Source organism: Centruroides vittatus, unplaced genomic scaffold, assembly GCF_030686945.1.
Source record: "Centruroides vittatus isolate TY-2023 unplaced genomic scaffold, ASM3068694v2 scaffold_752, whole genome shotgun sequence".
Lineage (NCBI taxonomy): Eukaryota > Metazoa > Arthropoda > Arachnida > Scorpiones > Buthidae > Centruroides > Centruroides vittatus.
Genome location: NW_027122716.1, coordinates 2196167 through 2209411, shown reverse-complemented (window position 1 = coordinate 2209411; position 13245 = coordinate 2196167). Strand labels below are relative to the sequence as shown.

General features: G+C 26.4%; 1 protein-coding gene across 1 annotated transcript in view; it reads right to left on the bottom strand.

Moving 5' to 3' along the window:
* Nucleotides 1-12529, bottom strand: part of LOC136989698 (uncharacterized) — a 104596-nt gene extending 92067 nt beyond the window's left edge. The window contains exons 1-2 of the mRNA XM_067287934.1: nucleotides 11455-12529; nucleotides 885-1563 (exon numbers count right to left, since the gene is read on the bottom strand). Coding sequence (XP_067144035.1) covers nucleotides 885-1563; nucleotides 11455-12030 — 1255 coding nt within the window. The 5' untranslated portion in view covers nucleotides 12031-12529. The remainder of the gene's footprint in view (nucleotides 1-884; nucleotides 1564-11454) is intronic.
* Nucleotides 12530-13245: the final 716 nt, after the last annotated feature.

The following is a 13245-nucleotide window of genomic DNA, read 5'->3' as shown; positions in this document are numbered from 1 at the left end:
CCTTCTGAGTACACCAAATATACAAAAGTATTTTTTTTCTTAATTAATATAAACACTAAAGTAGTGTGGTTGAGATTACAGAATGATCTCAAATTTATACTATAACCACTTACAATTGAAACCTTGTAGACAATTATTGCATTTAGATAGATGTTTTATTCAATAACATATTTCTTTTCTTTTTATACAATAGGAATTTCGGCCAAATAACTAGTTTGGCCCTCTTCAGTTGTAGTATGAAGAATTAAATTACGTAAGAGTTACAATTTCTAAATTATTCAAAGTGATATTTTTGATGATTACTTACAATTAAACCTCTCTTTGGTTCACAATAATTGTTATTAGTAACTATTACTCATTATTTTTTTTCCTTTATAATATATCAATAAATTAGATAAAGATCTTTTATTTATTGTAATAAATTTTCGAAATTCGAAAATTTAATTATGAAATGATAAAATATTCTGATACCGAATAGAGGTTATTATAAAAAGAATTTTTTAAAAGTAAATAATACCTTATATTCCTCTAGCAATAAAGGTAGTAAGAAAAGTACATATACTTAGCCATTAGCAATAATATAGACAAAAAATATATTAGATAAGAAAACTAAAAAAATAAATAAATAAATAAAATACACGACTCGTTTGATGTGCTGTAAACGTGAGGAAACTATTTAATTAGTTCTTTCCGTGCACGATCTTAAATCATAGTAAATCATTAAACGGGAAGTGCCTCAGCTCCAAATTTTACTTATCAGCACATATATATTTAAATTAGAATATTGTTTTAAAGAGATATTTAAATGGCTTACCTTTTCCCCTCCTGTTCTATAATATTAATTCTTAGCTTTAATTTTAAACTATGTATCAAAATGGACTTACCCGAACGATATAATATATTGTAACCTCTTGTACCAGCAGCAAATGGTGAACTTCCGCTAAGAGCAATGGCAGAATCGGAATCACTATGATAGCCGGATATATCGCTGCTGCTGTAATCATCGTCATCAGCGAATTCTCTCATCAATTCTAAAACATGATCGCAACCTTGTGAAAACCTCATTAATACTGGTGCAACAATGGCATTGCTGTTGACATCCTTCACTTCTTTTCTCAATTGAGTGAATTGAAACAGTACGTCTTTATCAAAATCGATTCTCTTTTGCAAAATTCCAAGAAGAATCTCTAAAGAATGATTTGTTAATGTCGGTTCCACCACGTTTAACAGTGTTTTATTTTTAATCAGTCTTTCTTGTATCTCATCCTGTCTCAAGCTCAGTTGTCTTTGATGGCTCGCTTTGATGGGTGCTGGTCCATATGATATGGATCTAGTAACAGGTTGTTTAGGTGTCAAACTCAGTTCGTCCAATTTTTGGACTGCGATTTTATAACGATGTATCACACGCTCGAATTCGAGTTTTAAAGCTTCGTGTAGATTCATTAATGTATCGTCTGAGGTTCCTACCAGTCCATGTTGTCCCATTCCTTTAATAGCCTTATCTAAAGCTCTCTTTCTTGTATACAGAATTTTCTTCATTTGCGGTTCAGAAAGTATAATTACCTACATAATAACATGAATATTATTTTAAACTACTTATTATGAAATTTTTATTACATCTAATACCTTTTACTTCAACTGAAGATGTGGTATTAGTTCTATTTATGACGATCTATACTAAGAATAATTAAATTCAAATAGAACTTAACTAATTAAAATTTTAATACGCTATTACAATTCATCTAGCTTTAATTAATATTGATCTATAATTATACTTATACATAAAATTTTAATATAAATTATAATTTAAAGCATACGTCAATTTAAAATTTAGAAAATAATTTAAAAAAAAAAAACAATATTAAATTACATCTATATTAGATTTCTATAGAGTAATTTATAGTTAATTCTGTTATTTTTTCTGGGGAAAAAATTCTTTTGCTTTTGTCTTTATTGAAGAAAGATGATGTTCGTTTGTTGGTAAACATTATTAAATACTTATACTGTAAATAAAAGTTTCTGGTCAATATTAAACCAACAACAGAAAATCCCACTAACGAAGAAAATCTTATCAACACACATTTTACTCTTCAATGATTCCTTATTGTTTTTTTAATTAAGATAATTTCAGTAAAGAGATAAATTCTAGCAATTATTATTCCAATTTTACGTGATAATTTTCTACAATTGAATCAATTTTAAAAAAGAAATATTAAAACGAAATTATTTAAATAGATGTTTTAATTTCTACAAAATTTACTCTATATTTTATTTATTTATTTATTTTTTTACTATTTATTTGGAATTTAAATACTTTAAAATGATTCTAAAATTAAATTATTTTTGTCATTAAAATTACATTAAATTTTTATTTTACTAGCGACATTTTAATCAGAAATTAATGGAAAATGTGGATGAAAATTTGTATAAAAATATTATATAAGTGTAAATGTCTTCACCACATTTTCAAATGGAAAATATTCATAAATTAGTATTAAATATTTGAAAAAAAACATGTTTATTTTTGTGAAAAACCTTCTTAAAAAACAGGAAAAACATTAACTTAAAAAAAAATTATTTCTTTCAAAGTTTTTCTGTCAAAACTGTCATCATAAACACATTTACATAATAGTGAAAATTTACTATTATTAGTATTAATAGTAAAAAAAAACTTCTACTATTTTATAAATGTGTTTATGATGGCATTTTCGATGGAAATTTTTCTTCAGGGGGGATAAAATCCAGCTTCCTTAAGTTGTCACTAGGAAAGATATACTTGAAGTCAGTATTTTTCGTAGTTTTTTTTAATGTTTTCGTCAACAATTAACATGTTTTGAGGCTTCATTTTTTACAGATATTTTTTTTAAATTAAAAAAAATCAAAGATTAATGCTTGTTAATTTAATATCTTTAATAAATATACTGAACACGAGGATCAGGTATTAGCTTACTGCCATAGATCAGGTAGTAGCTTATTGCTAGGAGGATCCGGGTTCGAATCCACAAAAATGTATCTTGTAATTCAAATCTGATTATCGTTTCTTCTTCTTCTTACCCTTGTTTGTCGACCCCATTTTGAGAGTCAGCCTGCCCATAATGGATGTAATTGTAACTACCATTGTGTTGGTGCCACGCGTTAATTAATCAATCAATAAATATAAAAATAGCCCACTAATGAAGAGTTAAGTTTATACTATGAATACAAATTACATGTATTTAACATAAACATTAATACTGATAATTAAATCTAAAAGATAGCAAGGAGTGGGAGACAGATACGGAAAAGTCGAGATGTTGACAATGATAATTTCTATCATTTCCATCATTATTTACAGAGTATTTTAAACTAGGACATGATAATTACTGTTTAATTATGTAAGTAAAATTTAATGTAGTTAAGAGAGATAATTTATTCATTCTGTGAATAAATTAATAATTTTTTCTTATTAAAATTAAATCGACATCTAATTCACACTTTAAGGTTTATCTTACGTAAAAAAAATCTGATCTCGTGTTTATTGTAATTATAAATTATATATTAAAATCTAGAAAAATTAGAAAATATTTTTAAAATTTATTGCTTAGAATTGTATTTATAATGAACATTTTAATACGAAGACTTATTGATTAATTTTTACTTGTGATTTGACTTGATGAAAATTATCAAATTAACAGCGAAGATTCTAATCTTCATATCTGATTAAAGTGATTTAGTAGAACTGCCAAATTCTAGATTTTTCTTGAAAAATTTCATTAATGTAAAGATGATATCTCTCTACCATCGATGACAGATTTCATTACGAATTTCTTAATGTTAACGTTAAATTAATTTATACTAAAATCTATATATATAAAATAAAGTTTATATATTTTAATTAGTAATAAATTAATAAAAGTTTAGACATTATTTGTACGGATATGATTCAGTAACGTGCAAGAGAATGTGATTTACTGTTCCAAGAGAGATGCATTTTTTAACTTAAGAGGTATGACTTCATGAATACTAAATGTGATTTTTATACGTTTCGATTTTCTTTTTCTCTAATAATTTTATTTTAAAAAGTTGCAAAGTAATATTTCGTCGTTTCAAAAATTTAATTTTTCTCTTTATTTTTATTTTTTCCACGAATTTTATATTACTCGAGACTCGTGTATAAATTGTCACGCTTTTACATGAAACTCCACATATAAGTTGCAATTTTTACGTGAGTTTCTATAAATTATTCCCGAAAATAGCAACTCATTTTTAATTATTTATATCTTTTGTCAAATTCTAAAGAGTTTTTGTCATGTTATATTGAGATATAATGATATATATTTTTTATTTTTATACTTAAGAAATAGAATGTATACAACATTCTATGTTCATGCGACATCATAAACGAAGATATTTTTCCCAATTTTTGCCCACTTACGTGAATTGGTGGATACATCTTAGATAAGAAGCTGAATAGTTTCATTCAATTCTAAAAGAAATACTAAATATAGAATCATTTCTAGGATTTTCTATAGAATTCTTCAAGATGAAGTTAGTTTTCAAAAGTTTAAAACATATTTAAGCTTATAAAATAGATTTTTCAATCTTTTAATGTTGCTTCTCTACATTATTAATAATAACAAACTTATATAATATGATAATCAATATATCTTTTAACAAATATTCTATTAACAAAGTTATAATTACTGAGTAAAAATTATTAACTCATTACATCGTTGATCTCTTCATCCTTTAATCTGAATCTTGTATAGAACTCTAATGAAAATCAACTTTAATTATCAGAAAGTTCAACTTTCTGTCGTCTACTGCTGATTAGATAAACAGATTAATTTACGTAGAAAGAATTTAAATAAATAACACTGTGTAAAGAGTTTGCTAGAGATTATTTAAACCCGAATAAAATCAAATTTTCATTTTTTCTTTCTGAAAATATTTAATCTTTTATCTCTTTGTTTTACTAAAGTTTCGCTTGAAAGTATTGGCAAAGTAACCGAAAACAAACCCATATGTTTTTTTTTTCCTTTCTTTTTATTCTTCTATATTTTATCATTATGAAAAAATTCTTCATAAAAAAAACTTTCTTAAAATATCTTTCTACACAATTTTCTGGTCATTTCCCTGAGGTTTTGGTTGAAAAATATATATAGTTATCAACCTACGCACTTGGAACGAGGAACAAAAAAAAACTATCGAAGCTTTGCATATTCCATCAAATGTAAAACTTATTTTTCACGATATATTCAAGATTCGAAGTCTTTTGAATATTCTCGAGAAGTTTATTTATATTTCATTTTAAGTTTACGAAAGACGTTAACTGAAAATTCGGAAATTCTGAAAGGGAACTTTGTGCTTGACGATAACTAATATACAGGGATTTTTCTGAAAAAAAAAAGAAAAAAAAATCCGCATCGATATACTGTAATTCACAAATAAAACTAACTCTTTCAAGGATAACTTGCTATTATTTGACTTTATAAAATGCATTTTGATCACATTAAGGAAGTAAATTCGTATCATCGGATTAAAGACTTAAAGAACGTAATCTGTTTCATTCAATTTAATAATAAACAATTGCATTTTACTGATGGATTTATGATTATAGAATTAATTTTTAAAATTACATTTATTTTTTATATATACAACAGACCCACGGTGTAGTGAATTCTCAAAAAAACTGAGCTAAATCGCTCAGTTTATACATTAAGAATTTGCCATTTATTCGTGGCGTAACTTATGGAGCCCACTAATTTGAATTAGGAGACCCCATGTACTGTACAGTGTTGAATTCAGACATATTTTTGGGGGGTTTTGGGAGTCCCGTGTTATCGGGGTCCCCAAACAATTGCCATTTTTGTCCATAGTATAATATAACACGCACTGCATTTAATTCAGTTTTTCAGTAGCTAATAATAAAGATTGAAGAATATTATTCACTATATCGGGTGGTCAATATATCAAGAATCTGCTGTAATTAGCATTAACAGAGATTTTAATTTATCATAGTGGACTCTTAATGTAGTGATCACCCGATATAGTGAACAATTTCGTTGATCGTTCTAATTTCTTCTTTAAAACATGAAGCGGAAGATTAAACATAAATATACAGACACGTGTCAGAAAAATATAGTAACACTGATAAACGATATTTAAAATTTTTAATTTTAATCTTAAGAAACATTTTTACTTAAAAAAATAATAAAATATATTGAAATATTTTACTGTATATAAAACGCATTATGACTGTATCGCAGGGAAGAACTTTATATCATACAAGAAATAATTGAAGAAGATTTTAGAAATAAGATTTTATTTTATCCAAACATTCTTTTTATATATAAAATATTTATACATTGAGTCACTATATCTTTAAAGTTAAATTATTAAAGAACACGGTGTATAAATTCTTTATTGTTCCTTGTATTTAGGTTAAGTAAGTTATATAAGGAAGAGCATCACGTTTAACATATTTATGATGGTGGAATTAAAATTAATTTACTGTATGGAATAATGTTAAGTTAACATTAATTTCACCGTTCGACTATTTAAGTCTGGGTTCAAATCCTGATCACGTAATTTTCAGCTTAACTGATTGCTCTCAGCTACGATATACTAATGAAACATATTCAAGCAAATTGTATTCAAACAAGCATAAATAAGACTGTATCAGGGTGATAATCACCAAAGAGAGTATAATGATGTATCGAAGGAATATTGTCTAAACTTCTCTTCCATAGTACAAACGTTGTAAGAAATTAAATCAGATACTTTAACACATGCCATGATTTAGAATCGCTTCTTTATGCGATATTTTCGGAATTTTTTCTCAAAATTTTCACATACTAAACTGTAATGTATTGAAGGCCATATCAACAAATAATAATGGGCCCTAAAAAGTAGCCAGTTTTAGCTATACAAGACATAGAATAAAGAATGTTTTAACTCTTTATCTAACTCTATTCTAATTATGCAGAAGAGTTTAGAAGTCCTTTAATAGTATATACTGGAGCAAGGCCCATCATAATAGGGCCTTAAACTACCTATTTATATGAAAATCTTGCTATGCATAGATCAAAATAATGGGGCTGAAATCTTTAATAATATAAAATTACTAACTCAAAAACTATTCGAATTCTACAGAATTATCAAAAGATGGAGTTAGAAAAACTTGAAAAACATCTTAAATAAAACTGACTGCAATAATCCCTTACATCATTTTATAATGATATATAGATTTATCTTTTAGTCTGTATCATCATGATACTGATACTAGCCATAAGTATCTATTTGTGATTTACAGCTATCAAATGATATCGTATATATGTCAATAAACAATACATAAAGCACACACATATATATGATACGTGATAGTATTGACAGTTTAGATGAATGTTGAAAGTTTTTCTTGAGATCAACAAAGAGATGATTGATATAAAAATGGAAACAAATCAATTTATTCAAATTAAAATGGTTCAAACCTTTAAAAAAACAGGTTATGTATGACTAATGCAATATTTTTTCTATGTAAGACTTTCAAGAGTTAAAGATTATTTATAAGAAAGATTAAATATTCAAGAAGGAATAACTTTATTTAAATATTAGAGTAAATCGATCGTTTCGTAATGTATGGACTATCCATTATATATAACACCTTTTGTTTCCTTATAGAAAATTCTCTTATAAAGAAAATTATAGAAAAAAAAACTGTTGAAAGAACAACTTAATAGTTTTTATATTTAAAAATATTATAATTTATAACCTAATATAAACCGATCATAATATAAATATAAACGTCATAAACCGATGGGTATTTATTTTATCAATTCTGCATGGAATAATTGTAATAACCTGTGTAAACCGGACTCGAATACTTTTCCCGTTTAGACAGGTTTCCTTTTTTTTTATTAAGGTTCCGTTCTGAACAGGTTTTACTGTATATTCTAACGAATTCGGTAATAAAGTAGCTATGCTCCTCGAATTTCATACCACCCCCCCCCCGTTTTTTTTAAAAGTAGCTAGTTATTACAAAATCAGGATATAGATAAGAAGAAAATTTCGATCTTGTAAAACATTATATGACGACTTTTTTTCATAAAGCTGCTTGTTAAACTGAAACATGTGTAAAAGACTATTGGGGAATATCCAGTATGCTCATCAACCTGAAAGTTTGTCAAATGTTATGGGTCAGTGACTCTTACATGACTTGAATTACTTTCATACTACAAGTCTTATAAGGGCTAAAGAATGGAGAAGAAAAGAAATTTCGGTACTTTATTTGATTTGAAGGAAAATAAAGTAACAGAGATTAATTAATACAGAATGTTAACTATTCTTTAATAAATCTATCAAATTACTTGTTCCATTTAGAAACAAATATTTCTAAATTTAATTGTTTTAATGTTTAAAAAATGATTTAACTTTTGTCATATTTTTGTTCTATATGCCATTTTAGTAAGGGATTACTTAGTTTCAATCATAGGAAATTATGTCGATGACATTAAGTTCTTTGTTAAAACATATTTGACAGTAGTTACATTAATGTTTATTTTTGTCATATGTTATAAACTGCATTGATTGTATCGGACTTTTTGCTATTGTAGCAGATCAATGTACTGATGCAAGGAAAGATTGATTGTTAGAAAAGTATTGTCATATATTATAGAAAAAAGGAATGATTCATTCTTATAAAATTGAGGAACACCTGAAAGAGGAACAGCTTAAACAATGTTTTTTCCTTTTTTTTACTCTACTGTTATAGTTTTATATCTGTTAAATGTTAACTTTAATATAGATAATAATAAACAATGAAATTGTGAATATGGCATTTGTCAAATTTATATAAAAATTCTATAATAAATTGTAGAATTAAACTTTGGATTCTTTTATTCTTTAAAATGTCAACTTTAATTTCATTTTGTTATACAATTTTTATACATTTTACTTTGAAAATAATGTTTAAAAAATTAAAAATATTCAAATAAACTTATTAGAAAATATATATAAAATGTATAAAAACAATGTTTTATATTCAGTTTAATTATGTTTATAAAATCTAACTAAACACATTTACTTTATCAACATACTAATTAATTAATTTTTATTAATTATACTTCTAAAAAATATATTTTTAACGCGATAAAAAATGTTTTTTTTTGGTTTATAGTTCATGTTTCTAGAATATCTTTCTAATTCAAAATGTAGAATTTTCATTACATTAAAATATAGCACGTGTGTATGTCTGTACATAATTACATACATACGTACTACATTAAAATAATTTTAATGTAGCTTTTTTTTATCATTTATCTCTACTTATTTTATTATTATTTTTTATTCCATTTTTGGGGAGTTTGTGATCGTCTTGATTAATTTAATACGATAAAAAAAATAAATAAATAAATTTCAAAATTACATTCATTTTTCAATCTTATTTAATAATTGAAGATCCATATATTTTAAATCAAATTGAATTCAGAAAAGTAAATCGAGATATGTACTGTACGTATACACATACATACGTACTATATTAAAAAAAAATCATATTAATTTAATTCCATAAAAATTCAACGTATTGAATTAAAAATATATCCTAGAAACACGAAATATGTTTTTAATTATGTTAAATATATATATATATTTTTTTCTTATAATTTCATTAAGAAAAACTAATTAATTAATGTTAATAAAATTTAGTTAAATTCTTAAACATAATTAAACTGAATACAAAACATTATTTAAAACAGAAAATAAATAATTTTAAACATTTTTCTGGTAAATTCATTTTTAAATTATTATTATTATTTTTTTTAAACATTACACTTCGTTATATATTTTTATAAAAGGAGAATAAATGAAACGTCTAATTATAATGCTCGATTCGAAATAATTAAGTTGAAAAATAGATGTAAGCGTGATTTTAAGATGTTGGACCAATTGTTAAACATTTTATTTAGATGTTCTATTACAAACAGAATAAGAATATTGCACTCACGAGATTTCTGATTGAGGGCAAGTTACTTTTCCAATGGTAATGTTATGAGGTCATGTCGATCTATTAGTCTCATGTCACCCTGGCAATCTTTCCTTGAAAACTTATTTTTAGTTTCGTCTAACACAAAACTTAGATAAATAATTAATAATTTAATTAACCTAACTACCACTTTAACCATACAAATAGATTTAAATTTAAAATTACTTTTATATTTATCTGAATTAATTTATATACGTGGAGTGAAAAGGTAGGTATACAATTTTTATTGTGGGGGAAAAAAAAAAAACATTAATTCTTATGCATAAAGGAATACAAGGAACAATAAGAATAATAAGGGATACAAAATAATAATAATAAACTCTGCACCAAACATCTGAATTTTTCAGTTTTACAACTGTATATAAACAGTAAGATAAATGATTTTTCTAGGTTAAAACATTAAAATGTTACGCTTTAAATTGTAATTTTTTTAATAGAAATTTTCGATAAAATATGAGGTTTTAAAATAGAATTCATTACTCACAAATTTAGAATTGTCATTGATGGTAATTTATAAACTGGTGGATTTCGGTGGTCATTAAACACCTTCGTGTGTCTGACACCATTGATCAATCTGGTTTCTGCACTATTTACAACGTTAGAAGCGGGTTCAGTCGGCGAACGGATTTATTTAGTTTGGTAATGAAAAGTCTGAGAGCGATTTGAAGTATTCTAATAAAATTTATCGAGGTTTTTTCTCAACATCCAGACACACAGAAGCTTCCTTTAAGCCACCGTGTTCGATTTTTAATAAAATTTGTTTAACAGCAATAGCTTATGTATAGCATTCTTCTAATGATTAAAATTATTTAAAGTAAAAACAAATAATATAATTAAGAAGATACTTTTTTTTAAATTAAAATTAAAGTAATAGGGATATTTTTTAACATGTTTCCTTTTAACTGATGAATTAAATTTTAATTTCCAGAAAAAAAACACTTTGCGTAAACAGTAATTAAGGTTATTATTTCAATAAATGGAAAAGTTTTCTCGAATTTTTTCTTTTTCAATATTAAAATTAGATGACTCTTAATTGAAATAAATGACGAATTCATTATTTAATAATTTTTTAAACTTTAAATTCATTTGTCTATCTTTATTATTAAATATTTATGTAAAATAATATACTAGACTTATTATTATAATTTTATTGTAACTGTTATGTTTCCTTTATATATATTTAAAGTATTATACTTATAATTTAATAAATTATAAGAACAATGTTTAAAATTAATATAGAAATATTATTATTTAAAAACATATTTAAACATTATAAGCCTAGCTGGAAGATTTTACTGTATATAAACTTAAAATAAATACTACATCTGCGGGTTTGAGACTATACCCTATCCGGTATAACTTATTCATGTTATAGATTATACATTTTTTACTAAAAAAAATGGCATTCAATAACACTAAGAAGAACTTACCTTTAATAATTTCTTACACGATGCTACAAATGGATGACTATGATCCAGTTTTTCTCGAAGACATTTCGCTGATTCATCTTGCTGTGCAAACAATCGCACCATCTGCATCACAACACCATCCGGTCTCAATAGTTTAATAGAAAAGTTAAGTCCATCAGAAAGGAAAACTTTAGCATACAATGCTTCCAGTATAGGAAGGCTGTGAGGGATGGCCTCTACGAAGACATCAATTGGTAACTCGCCAAGAATGGCTTTAAAAGTTGCATAATTCAACCTATTGATGAAATTGGCAGCCTCTCGATACTGTACGTTTTCGTACAAGAGAAGTACACGCCGTATAGCCACACCTGGGCTAACATCTGCAATGGTCATGCTGCTGACTCGACTATCACAATCGTCAGAAAATCCCTTTACCCAGTTTGATGTTTGCCAAGTAAGTTTCTGCACATTTCTACGATGAGAACGTTCTGGACGTATACGTGATCCACGTTCAATAACCGAGCACCCACCTCGCCTGTATGTCCACGCTGTATGCATTGCTGCTCTATCCATGAGTGGAGGTGGCACGTGGAGCATGGCAAAAAGTTCCTAAAGCGCGATATCCTTCTGTCTTGGCTGCATAGATTCCAGCCCAGATACAGAAGAAGAATAGAGTTGCATGAGTGTCGGCTCCTGTATCTCGTGTACCACTGACTGAGATCTAGTGTGTCAGTAAGCCCATACCGGGTAGAATGAGGGTCACATCCATATGGATGAAGGGGATGGAATTTTTCAAACTGGTAAGATGGGGGATGAAGTGATTTGTCCAATACACTCGGCACGCACGTTACAAGAACTCGTCTAGCCGGTAGATGACTCGGTGACCCGCTGATACACACAACACTACCGTACCCAACCAGCTTTCTCCCTCAGGCATAGTCCTGCGACTGAATGGTAGTGTAAGGTGAACATCCGGGACACAGTGCAGGATGTCACGTGCACGTGACGTCACGTCAATACGAGAAGCGGAGTGTACGAGGCGCTCCTGGAAAGGAGAAGAATCGATGACGTTCAGAAACACACTTATCGAACTTGTAGAAGAAATACGTAATTATCTGAAAGAAAGTTTCTCAGTAAAAATCCTGATAATTTCGTATTTTAATTTAGCAAATTAATTTATTAAATTATATTTAATAAAAGTGTTTATAAATAACATATTTACACCATAATTAGAGCCTTCTATATATATAAAAATGGAGTAAAATAACTTTCATAAATAAAGTTCATTGTAAGAAATTACCTTAATTACGAAGATGTCGTTTATTATTGAATTAAAAACTCTTAAAAATAATGAATAAATATTAATTAAATAATTAAAAAAAACAAATAAATAATTTTAATTTTTATAATAATTTACAAATATTTTCTCTTTTTCAATTTAATTAATCAAACTCGCGGTTTTAATATATGACTCATATTTTTATGCATATTAATATGAATTTAGACGAAGAATTAATAAATGTTTTGAATTTTATTAAATTAATAAAGCATATATTTATTAATATTTATTTCAAGATAAATAAGTAATTTTCTTAAAGCTCTATATTAAAACAAAAAAAAAAAAAAAACAACAACTAAATGAACTATTTATGACATCACAAAAGCATGACTAAAACAATCATCCTTGCAAGACAAATATAAAATTTTTATTTATTTATTTCTTAGCTATTGAGGTTAATATATTGGCCTACATATTTTTATTTGAACCCCATTATGAGCCCCTTTAAGTATGATAGAAAGGTTTTGCCTTCT